The sequence below is a fragment of the Cetorhinus maximus genome, chromosome 2 (genome assembly GCF_964194155.1).
Source record: "Cetorhinus maximus chromosome 2, sCetMax3.hap1.1, whole genome shotgun sequence".
Taxonomy (NCBI): domain Eukaryota; kingdom Metazoa; phylum Chordata; class Chondrichthyes; order Lamniformes; family Cetorhinidae; genus Cetorhinus; species Cetorhinus maximus.
Genome location: NC_135880.1, coordinates 14,084,641 through 14,101,967, shown reverse-complemented (window position 1 = coordinate 14,101,967; position 17,327 = coordinate 14,084,641). Strand labels below are relative to the sequence as shown.

The 17,327-nt window shown below is 41.9% G+C and overlaps 1 protein-coding gene across 14 annotated transcripts in view; it reads left to right on the top strand.

Moving 5' to 3' along the window:
• The window catches only part of nek1 (NIMA-related kinase 1), a 166,891-nt gene that overhangs the window by 42,078 nt on the left and 107,486 nt on the right, over window positions 1–17,327 (top strand). For 12 of the 14 annotated variants that reach the window (XM_078560992.1, XM_078560972.1, XM_078560953.1 and 9 more), the window contains 4 exons: window positions 6,120–6,265; window positions 9,119–9,178; window positions 9,692–9,751; window positions 12,807–12,854. In XM_078560992.1, coding sequence (XP_078417118.1) covers window positions 6,120–6,265; window positions 9,119–9,178; window positions 9,692–9,751; window positions 12,807–12,854 — 314 coding nt within the window. The remainder of the gene's footprint in view (window positions 1–6,119; window positions 6,266–9,118; window positions 9,179–9,691; window positions 9,752–12,806; window positions 12,855–17,327) is intronic. The other 2 variants (XM_078560932.1, XM_078561011.1) reach the window with 1 other exon arrangement.

Genomic DNA, 17,327 nt, shown 5'->3' with positions numbered 1-17,327 from the left:
TTGTGTACAGCTCTGGGCATCATATTATAGGAAGGATGTGAACAGGAAGAGGGACAGCAATGTGAAGATGGGAACCAGGGGGAAAACTCTCTGCTGGTTGGAGTCATACCTAGCACAAAGGAAGATGGTTGTGGTTGGTGGAAGTCAGTCACCTCAGCTCTAGGACATCACTGCAGGAGTTCCTCAGGGTAGAGTCCTAGGCCCAACCATCTTCGCCTGCTTCATCAATGACCTTCCTTCCATCATAAGGTCAGAAGTGGGGACATTTGCTGATGATTGCACAATGTTCACCCTTCGTGACTCCTCAGATACTGAAACAGTCCATGTCCAAATGCAACAAGACCTGGACAATATCCAGGCTTAGGCTGACCAAGTGACAAGTAACATTTGCAACACACAAGTGTCAGGCAATGACTGTCTCTAACAAGAGAACATCCAACCATCGCCCCATGATGTTCAATGGCATTACCATCACTGAATCCCCCACTATCAACATCCTGGGGGTTACATTGACCAGAAACTGGACTGGACTAGCCATATAAATACTGTGGCTACAAGAGCAGGTCAGAGGCTAGGAATTGTGCAATGAGCAACTCACGTCCTGAGTCCCCAAAGCCTGTCCACAATCTACAAGGCACAAGTCAGGAGTGTGATAGAATACTCCCCACTTGCCTGGATGAGTGCAGCTCCCACAACACTGAAGCTGGACACCGTCAAGGACATAGCAGGCCGCTTGATTGGCACCACATCCACAAACATTCACTCCTTCCACCACCAACGCACTGTAGCAGCAGTGTGTACCATCTACAAGATGCACTGCAGGAATTCACCAAGGCTCCTCAGACAGCACCTTCCAACCCCAGGACCACTACCACCTAGAAGGACAAGGGCAGCAGATAGATGGGAACACCACCATCTGGAGGTTCTCCTCCAAGCCACTCACCATCCTGACTTGGAAATATATTGCCGTTCCTTCACTGTCACTGGGTCAAAATCCTGGAACTCCCTCCTTAACAGCACTGTGGGTGTACTTCACCACATGGACTGCAGCAGTTCAAGAAGGCAGCTCACCACCACCTTCTCAAGGGCAACTAGGAATGGGCAATAAATGTTGGCCCCACCAGCGAAGCCCGCATCCCATGAATGAATTTTTTTTAAAAAACACATTGGAGAGAGTGCAGAAGAAGTTTACAAGAATGGCTCCAGGGATAAGAAACTTTAGCTGTGAGGATAGATTAGAGAGGTTGGGACTGTTTTCCCTGGAGAGAAGAAGGCTGAGGAAAGTTGATAGAGATGTTTGAAATCATGAGGGGACTGGACAGAGTAGATAGGGCGAAGCTGTTCCCGCTCACAAAAGGATCAAGAACGAGAGGGCACAGATTTGAAGTGATTTGCAAAAGAAGCAAATGTGACGTGAGAAATAACATTTTCACACGAGTGGTTCGGGTCTGGAAGTGTGGTGGAGGCAGCTTCAATTGAGGCATTCAAGACGGCATTTGATGATTATTTGAATAGAAACAATGTGCACGGGTACAGCGAAAAGGTGGGGAATAGCACTCAGTCATAATGCTTATTTGGAGAGCCAAGCAGATGTGATGGGCTGAATGGCAGCCTCCTGTGACGTTAAATTCTGTGATTCTACTTTGTCTCTGCTTTCGGGTCTATAAAATGTAATATACCCTTTTCTATTTGCCCATGTAAGATGCAAAAATTTTGCTTGTCACCCCTGACTTCCCTTTGATATTCAAACAAACTCTCAACTTATCTAAAAATGCAAATATTTGATCCAACCTATTTACTTGCACCTCAAACCCACCATAATATCTTATTACAATCTCTATCCTCTATCCTTTCATGTCTTAAACCTCCCAGACATCCTGTCTCTAGCGAATTTTCCCCAGCTTAATGAAATAATTTACACACACATCCTTCGTCAGAGAACAAAACTATATTGGTAAAAAGAAATAACATCCATTCTCACACTAGACTGGGTAAGGATGGCAAAGTTCCTTCCCTGAAGGACATTTGTGATGATAATTGTCATGGTCACCATTACTGTGACTAGTTTTATATTCCAGATTTAATAACTAAATTTTTAAGTTCTTCCAGCTGCCATGATGGGATTTGGCCCCATGTTCCCAGATCATTGGCCTGGGCCTCTGGATTACTAGTCCAGTGACATTATCACTATACCACTGTCTCCCCTAAGATACCGCCTGGATTCATAAAATACTTCTGTCAGGGAATTGTATTATGTCTGGGTCAGTTCCTTTTTCAATGACAGTATGCATAAATTTGAGTTGAAGGAAAATGGGAAAATCTGTTTTTATTTACTTATTCACCAGATGTAGGCATCGCTGGCAAGACCAGCATTTATTGCGCATCTCTAATTGCCCTTGAGAAGGTGATGATGAGCTGCCTTCTTGAACCGCTGCAGTCCATGTGGTGCAGGAACACCCACAGTGCTGTTAGGAAGGGAGTTCCAGGACTTTGACTCAGTGACAGTGAAAGAACAGCGATATATTTCCAAGTCAGGATGCTGTGTGGCTTGGAGGGGAACTTGCAGGTGGTGGTGTTCCCATGTGCCTTCTGCTCTTGTCCTTCTAGGTGGTAGGTGTCGTGGGTTTGGAAGGTGCTGTTGAAGGAGCCTTGGTGAGCTGTTGTTGTGCACCTTGTAGGTGGTACACACTGCTGCCACTGCATCAGTGGTGGATGAAGTGAATGTTTAAGGTGTGGATGGGGTGCTAATCAAGTAGGCTGCTTTGTCCTGCATGGTGTCGAACATCGTCATTATACTCCATCAGGGGCAATTTAGGAAGGAAGAAAGTTGACTTTTCAATCTGCAGCCTGAATCATTGCAGAGAATCTTGTGCATAGAAGGACAGAATGATAGAGCCTGAAACAAAAACAGAAAATGCTGGGAAAACTCAGCAGGTCTTTGTTTTTGTTTCAGATTTCCAGCATCCGCAGTATTTTGCTTTTATCTTGGTGAATGATAGTCTATTCGGCCCATTGTGCCGGTGCTGACTCCTTTTTGAAGGTGTCCCACTCCCCTGCTTTTTTTCCAAAGCCTAGCAATATTTTCTTTTTCCAGTATTTATCCAATTCCTTTATTAAATTGTTTCTATATCTGCTTCTGCCACCCTTTCACACAGTAATCCCAGATCATTATCACTTGCTGCATAATTTTTTTTAAAAATCCTGGGATGGAAGCTGTCATCACTTGCTAGATAATACTGTAGGAGCCAGCTGCCTGCCAATTGTAAGCAGGCCCTTTGATTTACAGGTTAGCTTGGATTGCTGGACCTTTGTCTTGAGGACTATTCCAATTAAACATGGCCAAAAATATTCATTAGTTTTGCAAGACAAGTAAATGTTACTCATCGAACAGTTCTGCACAATAAATGCACGAGTGACTATTGGCTTGACGAAGACCAATTGATTTGGGCAATACATGCAGCAACCTTCCCTAATATAAAAGCAAAATACTGCGGATGCTGGAAATCTGAAACAAAGACAGAAAATGCTGGAAAAACTCAGCAGGCCTGGCAGCATCTGTGGAGAGAGAAACAGAGCAGCCTTCTCTCAGTTTTTGTTAAGCTCAGTTGCACTTCTGATTAATGTATACAGCTGGACTGTGTAGTAACGGAGATTATTCCGTCAACAAAGTGAAAACATTGCATCAAGAAATCTTTGAAAGGCTGCATCACAGAATCTCAGAATTGTCACGGCAGACCATCGTGTCTGCACCAGCTCTTCGACTGAGCAATTCTCCCCATAACCCGGAATATTCTTTCCTTGCAAATAAAAGTCGAATTCCCTTTTGAATGCTTCAATTGAATCTGCCTCCACCACACTTTCTGGCAGAGCATTCCAGACCTTAACAACTCGCTGTGTGAAAAGGTTTTTCCTCATATCACTATTGCTTCTTTTATTTCCAAAAGTCATCATGTTTCTACTTATCTTTAGCTCTGAAGGAGTCATGCAGACTTGAAATGTTAACTCTGTTTCTCTCTCTCCACAGATGCTGCTAGGCCTGCTGAGTTTTTCTAGCATTTTGTTTTTTTCCCAAAAGCCTTGCAGCTTATGATCTAATAAGATATTTAAACAGATTCAATTTTTGGCACTTTGAGTAAGAGCTTTATTGTACTATTTTGCTTTTATTACTCGACTTTTTTTTAGTCTTGGCATTAAGATCCATTAGTCTGCTGTTACCACCTTTCAAATAGAAGGAATTTGTCTGGAAAGCTCCATGTTGTCTTGATTGCTTAACCCACTGGTGTAAGAAAAAGTACTTGTCACTCCTGCAAAGCTGTATCCCATTTATATTATGTATAAGGATGCATATTTTCATTCCTAGAAAACTTCAATCATATGGATTTTTAAAAAATTTGTTGGCAGTGCTGCTAAGACCACATCTATTGTCAGTTCCAGTTGACCTGAGAGGATTTTGCATTTTTAGGAATATGAAGGGATTATTTGGATTTCAAAGGGATTTTGTCTGTTTACATCTAGCCAGATAAGCAAGGCTAAGGAGTGTGTTTATTTTTCCCAAAGGTTACAGACAATTTTGGCTACATGAAAGTTTTTATATTATGGGAAAGGTACTGTTCCAAAGACACATGGAACAATAGAATTTGCATATTAAAGAGAGAGAAACATATATAAAGGAGAATGAAAGACTACATGAGGAGAGGGCCATGTAAGATCTAACCGGAGTGTGTGAAGCAGATTTATAGACGTTTACACAGAAGGAGGCCATTCGGCCCATCATGTCCGTGCCAGTCAACGAAGATCTGACGATACTAATCCCATTTTCCAGCGCTTGGCCTGTAGCCCTGGAGGCTATGGCAACACAAGTGAATATCTAAATACTTAAATGTTATGAGAGTTTCTGGCTCAATCACTTTCTTTCAGGCAATGAGTTCCAGACTCCCACCACCCTCTGGGTGAAAAGGTTTCTCAATTCCCCTCTTAGCCGTCTACCTCTTGCCTTAAATCTATTGACCCCTCTACTAATGGAAAAAATGCCTTCCTATCCACTCTATCTACGCCCCTCATAATCTTATACACCTCCTATCAGGTCCTCTCTTAACTTTCGCTGCTCCAAGGAAAACGACCCCAGCCTTCAAGAAGCCTCAAGCCATTTGTGCATAAGTCTGTTATGACCAGTAACTGAAGTTGGCGAAAGCCATTTGGAATTCCATTATCAAGTGGGTACTGTGTTAACTTGCTGGTTTTGCTTTTAAATCTAAAATCTATTTCGGACTGTTGCCTTAAAAGGGATGTGTAACTGGGAGTCAGCTTAATTAGGAATTGCAGGAGTTGTTATAGTATTAAGTAATTATAGTCTTATGTATGTGCTAATAAATATTCTAATTTAACTTTTAAGATCTCTAAAGATCTTGGTGGACTCATTATTTCTGAACTCAGTGCATGCGTCGTCTCGTAATAAATACAAATTGTAAAACCGTTATGATAGTGCGATCAAGTTTCCCTTGTGGATTTGGTTTGCCTGGCACACATCATCTGCTACGTCATAACAGGATTTCCAGCATATTGAGTCAGGATGGTCTGTAATTTTCTGCTCTTGTGTTTCTATTGATGTGGGGCAAGAAGATACATCAAAGTGAGCTTGCTGTTATGTTTGCATTAAGCCACACTGCAACTGGGGTGTGTTGCTAATTTAAAACTGAATGTTGAATCCAGTGTTGGGGTTACCATCAAACAAACTGCTTTGTTCTGGAATATGTGTTTCAAGTTTTGGGAGAAATCCTGAATTGCAACAGGGTGATTCCTTAATAATAGTGCATGACTTTTTTTGTTTAACCACAAGGGAAGCAAGGCCAGATATAATGCTGTGACTGTGCCCTGCCACCAGCACCTTCTTGAGAGCAACAAAGAATGGGCAATAAATGGTGTCCTTTCTAGCCATTCCTGTATCTTGAGAATTAAGTTTTGAGAACCAAGCACAGATCAGGGAGTGAAGCTGAGTCTCTGTGATGCGCCTACTGAATCACCAGACAAATCCAATTGAGGAGGGCTTGTAGAAAATTGAAAACATTAGGTTTTGCAGAAAATCATTAAAATCATTAAACAGCTTTTCCTTACCTTGGCAGTAAAAAGACCAGGCCCAGTCTCAGGATCCGCAGGACCTGCGCAGAAAATTACCAAACCAGCAGCCAAGTACAGAGTGCCATTGACTGTAAAATCTGCAGAGGCTGCTAAAAAGATTTCTGATAAGAAACCACTGAAGTACAAACAGGTGAGAGGCAATAATGTAACAGTAACAGATGTGGATCTGTTCCCTAACCAAGTAAATCCTTCTCTTCATTGTTGGATTGTTGGAGCTTTATCTTGGTGTTTTTTGCTACCAATTTCATTTTGTTTGCATCTTTTCTTTGCTGTTGAGATTCATTGATTTGGAAAATATTATTTTGACTACAAATGCAAACTGGTGACCTCTTCTATATATAGTTTTTTTATATGTGCCCCATTTGTTTATTGTGACACACTTTTGCATTGCTTCTTTGAACTGGATGACACAGTCAAATTTTCTTTGTGGATTTGAACTTACCATAGAGTTTCAGCATGTTTGTTGAAGTGGTCTCTGTATTATCTTTTTTGCTGTTCCTTTTCCTTCTTGTTTCTTTTCCCTGTGAAAGTTTGAACTCTTTGTTGGCATCTTTGATGGTGCAGGGATCGCATGCATCTGTGATTAGGAATGGACAACAAATGATGGCTGAGCTAGTGACACCCACATCTCATGAATGAATTTAAAAAAAAATTAAACCTTGCAGAGCAGATGGATGCCGAACCCTGCACAACATAAAGATATTGTATTGTAACATATATTGTGCAGGAAATTGTAATATGCAAATGCAACAATGGAAATTCCAGGATGTAAGTAGTGATAGTTCAAGGATATGAAACAAGTTGCCCCTAAATTGGATTGAGATTTAGCATTCATGTCCAAATATTTGTAAAGTTGCCTGCGGTCAACTCGTCTTGCATGTGCTATTGTTATAACAGCTAGAGCAGGTTTATGTTGTGATTGCAGCAGAAGTAATCAACTCATCTAAATATACATGTCTCTCCTGTGAGTTGCCAGTACTACATAGCAATTAGAACACAAGTCCTTTCCAAAGCCACAGTAAAATAAGAAAAAGATAGGAACTTAAGTTGGAAAGTTGGCATACGTTACCAAGCTCAACTTTGGGTGAAGTTTGAACCTGGTGAATAGGCAAAGTCTCCTTCTCTGTTTGGGGATCAGTGACCAACAGCTGTCGATACTTGGTATTACCTGAGGGGCTAAGAGAGAGTTATTGGAGCATGCGATGCTCTGCAATAGGAATCAGCTGAGGCAGCGACCATTGCAGCTTTTAGGAGAAAGAATCAATGAACGTTTGAATCAAATGACTATATGGGGCTATGGGGAGAGAGCAGGGAAATAGAATTAGATCTAGATTGCCATTGTAAAGAGGCGACATTCATCATTTGATGAATTGTCTTTTGCAATATTAACTAATATGCTTTGGTGTAAAGCAATAAATTCATATTTTAAAAATATGCTGGCAAAAATACTGTAACATTGCTCTCATTTAGATGTCGGGTTGTAGCAATTTGGGGGCAGGAGGAAGAGGTTTGCAGAGTCCCAGTTCAAGAATTTGGAAAGAAGTTTGTAAAACATTTCAACAAACAAAGTGCATTTTGATTAGCTTCCTGTTATATAAATTCTTTTCCTTTTGATAAATCTATGCATGTACTTTCGGGCTGCAGATCTTTACTTTTATTATCCACCTGTTTTAGAATGAATTTGTACACCAAGCATCGTGAAATATAAGTCAGCTGCTATAACTATACAGAAAGCATGTATAAAAACCTGCTCCTGGTAAATTTATTCTCTTCAGTTATGTGTTCTCCATTTTTTTTTGATTATTTACAAAAGGTCAGCAAAAATGCTGTTGGTTGCTGTTTAAGGCTTGTATATATTAATATAAGGCTTTCAAAGTTATGTGAGAATAGGTTGTTCATGTTTTCGATATTTTGTGCTTAAAAAATGATAAAATCGTCTTAAGAATAGCTTCCTAGAGCATGGGGGTGGTTGGGGGAGGAAATCCATCCGCATAATTTTCCATGTCCTTGGCTTAGAATCCTAGATGATTTAACTGATGGCTGCTGAATACTCAGTTTTGATTTGTGGGTGAGAGATATATTAAGTAAATCAATGTTGGCAAGATGGAACTAAGTCAATGGAGAATGTTTTAATAAGTAAAATAAATTGTCTGGGTAACACTTCTTGCCTTTCAACTTATTTATCCATCGTAACCAGGCTGACATACAAACAAGGAGCAGGAGTAGGCCATTCGGCCCCTGGAGCCTGCCGAACCACTTGATAAGATTATGGCTGATCTGATGATAACCTCAAATCTGTATCCTGCCTACCCCCAATAACCTATCACCCCCCTTGCTTACCAAGAATCTTTCCACCTCCGCCTTAAAAATATTCAAAGACTCTGCTTCCATCACCTTTTCAGAAAGAGAGTTCCAAAGACTCACGACCCTCTGAGTAAAAGATTTGTGCCTTATCTCCGTTTTAAATGGGTGACCCCTTACTTTTAAACAGTGACCCAGTAATGGAAGGCATGCCTTGTGGAAGCAGATGGCAAAAAGAAAGGAGAATAAAGTTTGAAATAATTATTATTTTCCAAATGTTATCCCTCTTCCTCCCCAAAAATCTGTTGAGGCTGGGTCAATTGAAAATTTCAGAATCGAGATTGTTAGATTTTGTTACACAAGCATATAGAACCAAGGCAGGTAAATGGAGTTAAGGCTTGAGGACTGAATGGTGTACTTTTATTCCTATGTTATCTGATTTAATTTTATTAAATCAGTTCTGTAATTTGAAGCTTACAAACAATGAAATGGCACTTAATTTATAAAAAGAAATGATGGGTGATTTTGCTTTGGCTTGGTAATCTCTCCCTGCCTCCTCCTCCACAATTCCCCATCCCCAAGCATCCCTTTTGGTTTAACTACTGTTACGGACAGTAGTGCACTGCTGACCATTTTCATTTGCAATTAAGCTATCTAATTTGCAGTTTCACTTTTTATCTAGGCTCAACCTACTCCAGTGAAGAGAATGAATCCAGTGGAAGAAAGGAGGAAAATGTTTGAGGTATATGCAGTCAGTTGAGAGTTTTCACGGAAGATGAAGGGAGTCAAAGACTTCCTCTGGTAACAAAAGCTATCCTAGTTGTTTCAGCAGTCCTGTAAACTTTGAGGAAAAAACTGGCAAGTCCTGTTAAGGGGGGAGATTTCCTCTCCACGTGTTTTCATCACGTTTTTGTGATTTAGTAATAGAGCTGAAAAAAATCCCTTGCATCCGTGTCTCCTTAAATGCAGTACTACCTTTTATTGTTCAGGAATGTTTGTTAAATTAAAGTTGCACAAGTCAGTTGTCTCGAGGAGAGATTTTCCCCTCTTCCCTTCATGCTGTGAAACCAAGCCGAAACCTTCAAACCTTTCCTCCTTTTTCTTTCTGATATTTTCCTTTTTCTCTCTTTCCAGCTCAAAAGGCATAAATATCACAGGAAGCACTCTTCCAACCTGTCCTTTTTGATTCTATTCATAACCTGTTTTCATTGCACTCCACGTCAAGCTGATGGCCCTCTTTTACATTTCATTTTAGGAAGCATCCAAGAAGAGAAAGCAGGAACTGATTGAACGAGAAAGAAAGCAAAGGGAACAGGTAGGACCCCAGCAAGGTTTTATAATTGGACGTGTTGAGTATGTCTAAGTCTCCCCCTTGTGCCCGCGACGAAAAGTTGCATTTGCATAGATGTCACTCTGGCATCCTCTACAAGGATGAGCTAGAAAACTACCATTTCTGGTATGATGTAGCTGAAATAGCAGAATGAAAGGTCCAGTTGCTTTTTTTAAAAAAAAAAGGGACAAACTTAAATTTTCTCCTCTCCCACCCTAACTATGCCACAATTCCTGGGGTTGGAAAGGTAACAAGATGACTTATTGAATGACCACCCTCTCTTTTTGCCCTGGTTTAGATCCCAGGAGATATATGAATGAGTCACTGATTCAAGCACAAATTTGTGCCTCTACCCCTTGTCCAATCTTCAATGATAACTGCCTCAGCATTTCTTTCTGCTCCTCCCTTGGGAGCCACACACATGTTGGGAATTCACTTTGTGGAGAATATTCGGTTCAAACCCTTTCTGCACTCTCTTTCGTACAATGGGCTGGACTTTCCTAGCTGGGTCACGAGCCCAACGTCGGTGTTAATTTTGTGTCAGGAACCTGGGAGTGGATGTGGCAGGTTGTCGCTTGCGACCTTCCAGGAGGTGGCCAATTTAGAAGCCGGTTCTGCACGTCCATCCTTTTTGAGGAAGGTGTGTGAACCACAGAAGTGTGAGCATAATGAGAGGGCCCACCAGGAGAGATGGGTGCTGCTGAGGCAAGCAGGAGACCACAAAGGAGCCTCAAAATGGAGGCAGGGTAGTAAAACTCCTGCATGGCCACAGCTGCCAGGCCCTCATTGGAGAAGAGGAGCTTCTCCACAGGATGGCTTTCGGCACAGAGATGGGAACATGTCCTTTAGCCGGACTGATGTGTCGTATTCTGAATTTGCTCTTGATCCTGCCTCTGCGGGACTGGGAAAATTCAGCCCAATGTGTTAAACTGTAATGTGCTGTGTAAACAACTTTCAATTTCACAGTGTGATGTGGGACCATGCTGCAACCGTATGCTAATAAAATTGGTTTTAGCCATCTCACCAAAAATTTAGTTGCAACTAGTTGAAAGGGATGAAGAAACTATTTTTAAAATTGGAGGAATGAAAATTTTCCCTCTGTTTAATGGATTGCAATTTTTATTGTATAAGTGAGCGTTCATTATTTTCTTATGTAGTTTAACCATTTACTTTTGTTCTTTGGCTTTTGTGAGCTAATTTGCACTTAGCTGCTACCTGCCCTTAGATTAGTTTTTGAAAATTGGACATAGATTTACATAGGTCATCTTATTCAAAACTCAAGATATATTTTAGAAAAACGAATGATTATTGCTATTGAAGGCCAGTTTTTTTTCCCTGACCATAGAAACCATAGAAAAGTTACGGCATAAAAAGAAGCCATTCAGTCTATTGTGTTTGTGCCATTTGAAAAAGAAAAAATAACTAGCCGCCCTTTCGAATCCCACCTTCCAGCACCTGGCCCCATAGCCTTACAGGTTACAGCACTTCAGTTGCTGATCCAGGTACCTTTTCAATGAGTTGAGGGTTTCTGCCTCAACTACTAAACCAGACAGCAAATTCCAGACACCCACCACCCTCTGGGCAAAGAAGATTTCCTTCCTGTCCCCTCTAATCTATCAATCACCTAAATCTGTGCCCCCTGGTAATTGACCTCTCTGCTAGGGGAAACAGGGCACCCCTGTCTACTTTATCTGAGTCCCTCAATCTTGTATACCTCATTTAAGCCACCCTTCAGCCTCCTCTGTTCTAAGGAACACAGCCCCAGCCTACCCAACTTTTCCTCATAGCTGCAATTTTCAAGCCTTGGCAACATTCTTGTAACTCTCCTCTGTACTCTCTCCAGAGCAATTATGTTCTTCCTATAATATGGCAATCAAGACTGTACACAAATTTTCAGCTGTGGCCTAACCAACGTTTTATACAGTTCCAGCATTACATCCCTCCTCTTGTATTCTATACCTCATCCAATAACAGAAAGCATTCCCTATGCTTTCTTTGCCACCTTATCTACCTGTCCTGCCACTTTCAGGGACCTGTGGACATGCACTGTAAGACCTCTCACTTCCTCTATCCATCACAATATCCTCCCGTTTATTATGTATTCTCTTGCTTTCTTTTCCCTCCCCAAATGCATTATCTCACACTTCTCTGGACTGAATCCCATTTGCCACTTTTCCGCCCACTCAACTGAACCATTGACATTATTCTGGAGTCCACAACTACCCTCTTCACTGTCAACTACATGACTAATTTTGTCATCTGCAAATTTCCCAATCATGCCTCCAACATTCAAGTCCAAATCATTAATATATGCCACAAATAGCAAGGGACACAACACAGCCCTCTGGAACGCCACTGGAAACCGCTTTCCATTCAGTAATAATCCATCGACCATTTCCCTTTGTTTCCTGTCACTGAGCCAATTTTGGATCCAACTTGCCACATTCCTCTGTATCCCATAGGTGTTTACTTTTCTGACCAGTCTGCCATGTGGGATCTTGTCAAATGCCTGACTAAAATCCAAGTAGACAGCACCCACTGCAATACCTTCATCAATCCTCTCTGTTACTTCCTCAAAAAATTCAATTAAATTAGTAAGACATGACCTTCCCCTAACAAAACCATCCCTGTTTAATCCTTTCCTTTCTAAATGACAAGTTTTTCCTGTCTCAGAATCGTTTCTAATAGTTTTCCCACCACCAAAGCCAGACTGGCCAGCCTGTAATTATTTGGCCTATCCCTGGCACCCTTTTTAAATAATGGTAGAAAAGTTCCGAAAATGTTTAACACCTTTAGGGGAAAATTTCCTTCTGTTGTTTGAATGTTGCAAAAGTCCAGGCCTACATAAAACTTCAAGCTGCTGAGTCAAAGGAATGACTTACAAAGTGTTTCAGAAGATACTAGGATTCCCAACAAACTGAAGCATTTTCTGAGAAGAATTAAGTGTAGCGTGTTTAGATAAAAGGTTGCCTTGTCGATCATTTGTAGGTCAAAGTAATCAATTGTCAATGATGCAAATTGTATCTTTCGTTTTTTGTAGATAAATTTAATGAAAGCCGAGCAGATCAGACGAATGGAAAAAGAACGGGTGTGTTCCTATATTGCTCATTAATGTGCTAATCTAAATGTTTGAGATGCAGTTTAAACGCAGGGGTTTTGTGGAAACTTTGTTTTTATTGTCCTGCTGTGGTTCTCCATTATTCCAAAGCAAATGCAGTTTCATGAATTCTAAGACTCATCCATTTGGAACATCAGAGCAGGCCCATTGGACCGAGTGCATCTATGCCCAGGGATCTGAAAGTGCTATCCACTTAGCCCAATCCTCAGCCCTTTCCCCACATCATTTGAAATTTTTCCCTTTTTAAAACGGGGGTGGGGGGGAGGGAGAGAGACAGTTAATAAATCTACCAAAGAGTTTGGCAGAACCTTATTTACCTAAACAGTGATTAGAATTTGTAACCTGCTACCAGAAGTAGTATGTTACGGACTGGAGGGGAATTAATTTAAACAGCCCTGATTTCTCCTCTCACTACCCAACAATAAACAGGTGTTTTTGATTTCTGATTTCCCCCTTTTATAAATGGTGGTGTGTTTTCCCCAAGTCTCCAGTTTGGAGTTATCCAATCCTCTATTAATAGCCCCACAGCAAACTTGAGATAAGGTAAACTAAGAGGGTGGGTTTATTTTACAACACACACACAACATGGGAAAAGAGTTTCACAGCATCCACCCCTTTTTGCATTCATACAATAAAAGAGGGATATGGGAAAGAAAGGGGTTCAGGGCAGAGACCGCAATTAAATTAAGAATTATGGTTTCATGTGAGTCCAGAATCCATGTCCAAGGAAGGTTCTTTTTGGTGGCTTTGTCTGGCAGAATTCCTGGTCTTGGCCCTAGGAACTCGGTTGCAGGTTGAGTCCATTGAATGTGCAGCAAAGTATTCTCGCTCTCTCGCGCTCGCTCGGGCTCTCTCTCTCGCGAGTCTAGAATCTGAGGGCACAGTCTCAGAATAGTGACAGGCTATTTAAGATTGAAATGAGGAGGAATTTCTTCACTCAGAGGGTGGTGAATGTTTGGAATTCTTTTCCTCAGCGGGCTGTGGTAGCTCAATCATTGAGATATTAAATACAGAAGTTGATAGATTTCTGGATACTAATGATAACAAGGGTTATGGAGATAGCAGAGGAAATTGGCGTTGAGGTTGATGATCGGCCATGATCTAATTGAATAGCGGAGCAGGCTCGACTGACTGAATGGCCTATTCCTGTCCTATGTTTTCAATCATATAGTGGGTCAACAAATTTATGGGGAAAACAGCTTTGTAGCTGCAACATAGTTTTGTTATTCAATGTTTAGAATCCATTTTTTTGTGAGCCAAGATGTAGGAGTGAAATATATGTAAGGTCACATATTGGTTCTGAGTTAATTCTGATTTTCTTGTTCTCGTATAAAATTGTGTCGCCAGTTTTCTCCAGTTTAAAATACATTAAGCTAAGGAAAGGTAAGAGTTCTAGTTTTTATTTAAAGTACATAAATAATTTAACTTTTTTACTGTACTTAACTTAAAGTAAGGGTTTTTTGTTCAACTAGAGGCCTGGCAGGGCAGCTCAGTCCCGTGTTATGTATCGCCTGCAGCATGTGGGAAGTCCTAGGCGCTCCTTGCGTTCTGACCGACCACGTGTGCAGGAAGTGCAAGTTTCGGAGCTTGAGCAGCAGCTGGAGGCACTGAGGTGCATCCGCGAGGCTGAGAGTTTCGTGGATAGCATGTATTTAGACGTGGTTACCTTGCAGCTTACGGAAGTGCAGAAAGAGAGGGAATGGGTGACTATCAGTCAGAAGAAAGGTGTCAGGCAGATAGTCAGGAAATCCCCAGGGTGCATCTCACTTGAGAACCATTTTTCTTTGAAAACGGTGAGAGTGACAGTTCCTCTGGGGAGTGCAGCCACACTCATTGCACTGAGTGGCTCAGCTGCACAGTGGGGGAGGAAAAAGAGGGGACTCGATAGTAAGGGGAACAGACAGGCGTTTCTGCGGCCGTAGAAATGACTCCAGGATGGTGTGTTGCCTCCCTGGTGCCAGGGTCAAGGATGTCACTGAACGGCTGCAAGGCATTCTAAAGGGGGAGGGCAAACAAACAGAGATCGTGGTACATATTGGTACCAACGACATAGGTAGAAAGAAGGATGAAGTCCTGCAAGCAGAATTTAGGGAGCTGGGAAGCAGATTAAAAAACAAGACCTCAAAGGTGCCATGCAATAGTGAGTATAGAAATAGGAGGTTAGTCCAGATGAATGTGTGGCTGGAGAGATGGTGCAGGAGGGAGGGCTTTAGATTTCTGGGACATTGAGACCGTTTCTGGGGACGGTGGGACCTGTACAAGGCGGACGAGTTGCACCTGAACCAGAATGGGACCAACCTCCTTGCGGGGAGGTTTGCTAGTGCTGTTAGGGAGGGGTTAAACTAACTTGGCTGGGGGATGGGATCCTGAGAGGAGGTTCAGCAGGGTGAGCTGCACAGCCAAAATTAGAAGAGAGAGCAAGTGAGCCTCGAAGGCATAGAAATTATAGGCCAGTTAAGGTACAAGGGAGTTTGTCAGGGTTGGATGGTATTAATTTTTATGCAAGGAGTCTGACGAATAAGGCAGATGAATTGAGGGCACAAATTAACACATGGAAGTATGATGCCATTGCTGTCACTGAGACATGGTTGAGAGAGAGGCAGGATTGGCAGCTCAATATTCCAGTATATATGGTCTTCACACGAGACAGGGAAGAAGGTAAAAGAGGGGGGGGTATTGCTATATTGATCAAGGAGTCAATTACAGCAGTAAGGAGAGATGACATCTTAGAAGGCTCCTCAAATGAAGCCATATGGGTAGAACTAAAAAACAAAAAAGGAGCAATCACATTGCTGGGAGTGTACTATAGTCCCCCAAACAGTCAGAGAGAAATGGAAGAGCAGATATGTTGGCAAATTTCAGAGAAGTGTAAAAATAATAGGGTAGTAATAGTGGGGGATTTCAACTTCCCTAACATTAACTGGGTTAGTCATAGTGTGATAGGTACAGAGGGAGCGGAATCTTAAAATGCATCCCAGAGAGCTTTTAAAGCCAGTACGTAGAAGGTCCTACAAGAGGTCCTGGACTTAATTTTAGGGAATGAAGCCAGGCAAGTGGTAGAGGTATCAGTGGGAGAGCATTTTGCAGATAGTGATCATAACTCCGTTAGATTCAAGGTTGTTATGGAAAAGGACAAGGATGGGCCAGAAATCAGAGTTCTAAATTGAGGGAAGGCTGATTTTAATAAGATCAGATATGATTTGGCCAGAGTGGACAGGGAGCAGCTACTTTTAGGTAAATCTGCGTCAGAGCAGTGGGACTCATTCAGGAAGAAAATAGGGAGAGTACAGGGCCAACATATTCCAGTAAAGATAAAGGGTGGGGCCAACAAATTCAGGGAACCCTGGATATCGAGGGATATACAAGATTGGATAAAGAGAAAAAGGGAGGCTAATGGCAGATACCGAGGTCTCAAAACAGTGGAAGCCCTAGAGGAGTATAGAATGTGTAGGGGGGAACTTAAAAAGGAAATTAGGAGAGCAAAAAGGGGTGTGAAAAAACATTGGCAGGTAAAATAGAGGAAAATCCAAAGTTATTTTACAAGTACATTAAGAGTAAGAGGATAACTAGGGAAAGAGTAGGACCCATTAAGGACCATAATGGTAATTTGTGTGTGGAGCTGAAAGATGTAGGCAGGGTCCTAAATGAATGCTTTGTGTCGATGTTCACAAGTGAGAGGGACGATGTGGGTATGGAAATCAGGCAGAAGGACTGTGATATAATTAAAGAAATTAGCATAGAAAGGGAGGCGGTTCTAAGTGGTCTGGCAGGCTTACAAGTAGATAAATCTCCAGGCCTGGATGAAATGCTGTTGAGTGAGGCAAGAGAGGAGATAGCAGGGGCACTGGCAATAATTTTCAATACTTCTCTGGCCACAGGAGAGGTGCAAGAGGACTGGAGGACAGCCAATGTGGTATCGTTATTCAAGAAGGGAGGAAGAGATAAACCAGGGAATTACAGGCCAGTCAATCTAACCTCCGTGGTGGGGAAACTATTGGAAGCAATTCTGAGGGACAGAATTAATCTAACTTGGAGAGGCTGAGGTTAATCAAGGACAGTCAACATGGTTTTGTTAAGGGGAGGTCATGGCTAACCAATTTGAATTTTTTGAAGAGGTGACCAGGTGTGTAGATGAGGGCAATGCATTTGACGTAGTCTACTTGGACTTCAGCAAGGCTTTTGATAAGGTCCCGCATGGGAGACTGATAACGACCCCATGGAATCCAAGGCAATTTGGCAAATTGGATCCAGAATTGGCCAAGTGGTAGGGAGCTGAGGGTGATGGTCGAGGGGTGTTTTTGTGACTGGATGCCTGTGTCCAGTGGGGTTCCACAGGGATCAGTGTTGGGTCCCTTGCTGTTTGTGGTATATATAAACGATTTAGACTTGAATGTAGGAGGGTTGATCAGTAAGTTCATGGATGACACGAAAATTGATGGGGAG